Below are 5,826 nucleotides of genomic sequence, written 5' to 3'. Positions count from 1 at the left end.
AACTCTATCACCAGTCTCTGTTGGGATTCCAAAGCTGTGAATTGCCCGAGAGGAAACTGCCTACTTTTCTCCCAGGAGGCCATGGGTGGATTGGAGACACCTGAGACCCCCGGCCTTGGGGTTAACAGCACAGCTTTCTAGGGACTACACCACATCTCCCTTTGCATTTAGAAAAAGGCTTGTATTTTAGTTGTTACAAGAATGGCATTTTTATTCTATTCTCACAAGCTAGATATACCCAGAAAGTTTGTTTCTTATCAATTGTTGTTGTTGCTATGTGCTGTTGAGCCATAACTGATCCATAACGGACCCTCTAGTGAGTTTTCAGAAGCAGGAGATTGCTCATCTAAATCACATGGATGACCTAATTGCTGATCTTTCTCCTGCAGAACAGCTGGGGGATTTGAACCACATACCTTTACACTGGCAGCACATTTCCTTACCACACAGCTACCAGAGTTCCCTTATCAATTACAATTAGAAAAAATAAAGTTCTAACTTTGTACATGTGTCTCTTTACTCACATCAGGCCACACGGTGCCAAGAAACCCTTATTTGAGCTCTGTGATGCGGTGGCGTGCCATGAACACAGGAGACCAGTTTCTGCTTTTCCAGACTCTTTATTGCCAACAATTTAAAATGGTCAACATAAAAAAAAAAGTAATAAATACTGCTCTTTGGGCTGTAATAAATAAAAAGTTTATTAACAAGGAATGCACTTTTCCAGCCACAAATGTCTTGAAAAATTAACGAGGGGGGGGTGAAAAATTAGGTATGGCCATAGTTCACAGTTGGGCAGCCAAAAGCTGCTCTGATTACAGCCTTTAAACGACGTGGGCGCTTCCTCCCTTCTCCCTCCCCTTTGGGAAGTTTATTCACAGTTCTAAGTCCTCTATCTGAAATGCTCTCTACAGAGAGGAGTTAAGAGTCAATGCACAATTTTCTGAACAACCTTTGAAGCAGGTATATTGAGGAAAACAGCATCCTCGTTCATCCTTGGATTCGTCCAAAGTCAAGAACTGTATGCTTCACCCTGCTCTGGTCTCCTCAGTGAAGCGGGCCACTGAGGCCGAGTTTTCGTACCACCGCCTGTCCTTCTTCTTCAACGTGCTGTGGGTCGTTCTACTGGCTTCCTGGTAGGCCTCACAGTGGAAAAGAGGCGTCCCATAGGGTCCATTCAAAGTGTCCTTTAATTACATCTCTGTAAGAGCATGTTGAGGGCATATTCCATACGGTTTTTCAATTCTGCTGAACAGCCAGACATCAGCAGAGTCGTCAGCCTGAACGTCGTTGATATCCTGTCTTCATTGATGTATGTGAGCAGGTATTCTTCATTTTGGCTACAGATGATTATTTTTGTGTGATCATGATAGAAATTTACCTTCAAATCAGAAATACAGAAGTTAAGTCTCTCCAACAAAGTCATGAACATATTATATTCATTAAAGTAGGGTCTAAGAAGTCATGAACATATTACATTGATGAAAATAGAGTCTAATAATTACAAGGGCCAGGTGGCCATGACTTTTCAGGAAATACACCCTCGCTTTCTTGAAAGATTCATTTACCTGAAAGGTGCCATCATTGAAGAGCATCATTAAGGCTTTGTCAGACTTGAGCCACTGAAGGAGGTAGAGCCGAGGTCTTCGGATGTCAGTGACACTGGGCAGATCTCCACCCTGGAGGAGATGAAGAATGTTAGCGGATGCCAAGAAAGATTGTGCTGCACGTGCTCAGTTCTTCTAATAAATACGTCTTAAACTTTAGGGAGCATCAGAATTACTTGACTATTCAGGGCCCCACCTCCCCTGTTTAAGTCCATACTCTGATTGTGAGACTTTGCCCATTTAACTAGCTTCAAGGTAATGCAGATGCTACTGGATTATCTAGCCTACACTCCAAGCACCACTGGTCCTACAGTCTCCACACTTACATCCATGAGGTTCTCCTCCATGTAATGAGAGAAGTATTTCAGCACCGTCACTTGGCTAATGAATTGTTCAGGGGCATCTGTTGCTGGGAAAACCGAGCACTGGCCGAGCTCCGCATAATAGTGAACGGTTCTAAGAAGAGGAAGATGTGGAAGTTAGTCACCCTTGGCCAGATGGCTTCAGTCCCATGCCCAGAGGCTAACAGGATTCCATTCACTGGACATACTTACTTTTTGTCAGGCAGGAGACTCATGTGAGCACCGTTGTTGAAAAGGACGCCGACGGTGTGGTCCGAGAGCTGGTACCCAAAGCCATACTTGTTAGAGTAATCGACCCATTTGGTGACCCACTGGAATGATGTGCTCAGCTGCTCTTTGGGGATGCTGTCGGCTTCTGGCATGTTCTCCAGACATCCTCGAAGGACCCTGGCCACTGTGTCCGCAACACTGCCCATGGTGCTGTCCTCCAGGCCTGAAAGAAAAATCAGAGGAAAATGTAAATTTTGCTTGCTTTTTTTCCCCCCCATGTGGAATCAGGCTGCAAAATAAAGTGACGCCAGTTACTTGGTATTTAGCACTGGCATTTATAGTTTGGTGATTTAAAAAAAGAATGACAGCCACTTACATTCACTGCTACTGCTGCAGCTGCCAAGAGTCCCTCTGACTATCATGCGGATAGCATCCCCGATCTGCTGCTTGTTTTCCACTGCGGGTGTTCCAGATCTGGCCACTGTGGTGGCGGGTGGCTGCAGCTCCTTACAAGAGAGCAGAATCATGAGTTAGTCAAGCACCTGGAAGGCTGAGAACTGGAGGGTGAGAGCAGATTGAGGTCAACTTCTGGGAAAGCTTATCAGAAAGCAAGGAATACAGCCAGGTAAAAGATAGTGCAATAGCTCAAAGACATGCATCCCTAATCAAACAGATACAGGCCTTCAAAGGGTGGGAGAGGGGCTTTAAGGAAATAAGACATGCCTGGATCAAGGTAATCAGAACCAGGGTGATAATTAACCAAGAATGGAAATGATAGAAAGTGTTTATTCCTTAATATGCTTTCCTAACATACCTCATCTGTCCTATGTTTGCTGGGCTGTTGGGTTATTGAAGTCTTTTTCAAGTCATGTCTAAGTTTGTAAATGTCTTCATCTTCTTTAGACACTCTATCTGTAAGTCAAGGAGAAGAATTATGAGCGTTTCTCTATTTCCATCAAGGTGGGGACAGAGCTAGCCATATTTCTTCCTTTTGCATTATTAAGCAGCTTCTGAGCATCCAAGGCCAAAACCGTATTTTATCATTGCCATCAGCTGCAGTTATGCAAGAAGCAGTACACTAATGTCCAAGAAACTAAAAGCTATCAATCACAAAAAATTTCTAGTACAGATCTGTTACACAATAACAAATATCAAGGTTCAAAAGAATACAAACATACTATTATAACATAGCTAGATTTTATACAACATAGCTAGATTTTGCTAATGTAATAGCTTCTAAGAACTAACCCCAGTGCATTTAAATATAACATGGAAGATATAAAGGAGAAGTCGTGCAACTTACTATGTGTGTCAATATATCTGGCTTTGTCTTTTTTGCCACCAAAGAGAGCAGCAGCAGCTTTCTTGAAGAAGTTCTTTGCTGGGCTTGATAAATGGAAGTCGGGGACTGTATGACAACAGCTAGAAGAAAGTCGGTCTGGCGTGAAGCCCTGTGGAGTATCATAAAAAAAGCTGTTAGAATCCTTTTGTTTACACAGGACCTGGAGCCTGTCCGAGAAAGCCATAACAGAGGTCACCGACCTGCAGAAAGAAGTCATGCCGAATGATGTCATCCAAAGTGGGACGATCTTCTGGATTTTTGGACAGCATGCTGGCTATCAAGTGCTTGGCAGGAGCTAGCAGGGAAGACGGCATTGTATACCTTGCTTCTCTTATACATCTATAGGTTTCTTTCAGATTTGTGGTTTCAAATGGAGGTCTTCCTAGTAACATTGTATACCTGTGTGTTAAAAAGACACTTTTTTTAAGCTGTTACAAAACAAGTCTTCTCAAGACTGAAAATGTCAATCTAAGTGTGCTTTTCCATTTATTCTAGTGTCTTTACTTACATTACGCAGCCTAAGGCCCAAATGTCTGATTCACAGCCATGTCCCTGTTTGTTGAGGACTTCAGGAGAGAGATAATTTGGAGTACCACATATTGTTCTGGAAGGACAAAATTTTAAAAAATCATATTAGGAACTACTGAACTCTTTCAATTTAGTTCTTTAAATGTGACTTGATGGGAAATAGCACTTGGAAAGTACAATGCTGTTTTTCACCTTTGAAAGCTTTAATCTCAAAGCAGCTTTTGGTGATTTTTAAATTTTCTTTTTTTAATTTTCTTTTTTTCAGCCCACATGACAGTGTTTTTTGCCAACATGATTTGCAACATGGCATTCATATATATTTAATGCAAACATAAGATAGACTGTTTACATTGTGAACGTATAAAAGTAAAGTACACTGCCTGAGCATATAGCATTGTTGTTAATGTGCCCAGTGAATTCTGACTCTTAATAACCTTAGTCATTGCTATGTGGACTGTTACTAGTCTTAGTGACCCTGAAGGACAGCCTAGAACTGCCCAATTGCTCCCAAGGCTGTAAAGCTCTTACAGAAGCAGTCTTTCTCTTCCATCTTTCACTCCTGGAGTGGCTGCAGAGTTTGAACTGCTGCTGACCCTTTGGTTGGTAGCTTAATCACTGTGCACTAGGGCTTCTCAGCAGCACTTGATACATGCCTCCTTAAATAAACATTGCTGTGTTTCTCGATTTCAATGTCTCAGACACATAAATTGGAAATTTTATCAGGGCATATTTAATCACTTTTCCCACAAAACTCTAGCTGACTCTTACCTCCTTCTATGTTCCAAGGGTTCCAGCCTGGCAGCCAAGCCAAAGTCTCCAACTTTTAGCTCCATGGCTTCATTGATAAAAAAGTTTCCTAGATGGCAAACAAAAGGGAACATGAATCCCTTTGAACAGGTGTTGAGACATTGTCATTCACTCAGGAGGCAGCCAGCCAGTTGTATTAAATCATCCATTCAAAAGCAAGACAGAATAGGACAGATCCCAATTAAGAACAATGGGAGTTTCAAAACAAAACACACAAAAAAGGATGGGAAATAAAACACCTCTTTCTAGGATAACATCCTTTAGGATAATAAAAGGTTTACCTAGTTTGAGATCTCGGTGCAAGATTTCTTGTTCATGTAGGTACTTGAGTCCTGACACAATCTGCCTGAGGTAGTATCGAACTTCTGGCTCCGTCAACACCTTTCTAGCTTTCAAGATATGTGCCATGGACTAGAAAGAAGAGAGAAAGAGAGCTGTCAGACTAAGTTATTAAAATCCATTTCCCTTTGCAGGGCAAGTGATGAGAGTTGAGGCTGCAGTGTTACTGCCACCAGAGCTAAAATCCCAGATCTAATGTAACCAGAATACCATGGCAGCTTTAGGGAAGTACATGAGCTCAAACCAGAGGTATCACGTACCCTTCTGCTGCAGTACTCCAGGAGGATGTAAATGTTTTCTTTATCCTCAAAGTAGTGATAAAACTGCACCACATGCTTATGGTGGAGAATTCGGTGAAGCTCTATTTCTTTGTCAATCTGAAAGAAAAAGCAAGCAGAGGCTGATTCGTCTTCTGCCACCTCTGAGCAGCCAGTGCTTACACATGCAAAAGACATTCTCCTGACAGGGAAGGGCCATCCCTGCACACAAAGAAAATACTTTACTCAACAGTCATACGCACCTTTTCCCTTTGATGAGGCTTAGCTACTCTGCTGTGAGGAATAATTTTTGCAGCATAGACTTTGTTATTTGTCAAATCTGTCATCTCATAACATTTTGCAAAGCCACCCTG

The 5,826-nt window shown here is 42.2% G+C and overlaps 1 protein-coding gene across 2 annotated transcripts in view; it reads right to left on the bottom strand.

The window, feature by feature from the left end:
- Positions 1-600: 600 nt before the first annotated feature.
- Positions 601-5,826, bottom strand: part of PLK2 (polo-like kinase 2) — a 6,333-nt gene continuing 1,107 nt past the window's right edge. For both annotated transcript variants that reach the window (XM_006891523.1, XM_006891524.1), the window contains 13 exons: positions 5,716-5,823; positions 5,456-5,572; positions 5,138-5,267; positions 4,818-4,905; positions 4,030-4,125; positions 3,722-3,920; positions 3,483-3,630; positions 2,994-3,091; positions 2,556-2,685; positions 2,162-2,402; positions 1,934-2,063; positions 1,569-1,679; positions 601-1,381 (listed from right to left, as the gene is read on the bottom strand). In XM_006891523.1, coding sequence (XP_006891585.1) covers positions 1,190-1,381; positions 1,569-1,679; positions 1,934-2,063; positions 2,162-2,402; positions 2,556-2,685; positions 2,994-3,091; positions 3,483-3,630; positions 3,722-3,920; positions 4,030-4,125; positions 4,818-4,905; positions 5,138-5,267; positions 5,456-5,572; positions 5,716-5,823 — 1,788 coding nt within the window. In that variant the 3' untranslated portion in view covers positions 601-1,189. The remainder of the gene's footprint in view (positions 1,382-1,568; positions 1,680-1,933; positions 2,064-2,161; positions 2,403-2,555; positions 2,686-2,993; positions 3,092-3,482; positions 3,631-3,721; positions 3,921-4,029; positions 4,126-4,817; positions 4,906-5,137; positions 5,268-5,455; positions 5,573-5,715; positions 5,824-5,826) is intronic.

The sequence above is a fragment of the Elephantulus edwardii genome, unplaced genomic scaffold, assembly GCF_000299155.1.
Source record: "Elephantulus edwardii isolate Elephantulus edwardi_28Jun2011 unplaced genomic scaffold, EleEdw1.0 scaffold00099, whole genome shotgun sequence".
Classification (NCBI taxonomy): Eukaryota; Metazoa; Chordata; class Mammalia; order Macroscelidea; family Macroscelididae; genus Elephantulus; species Elephantulus edwardii.
The sequence above is the reverse complement of the archived record's forward strand: the minus strand, read 5'-3'. Positions and strand labels throughout refer to the sequence as shown.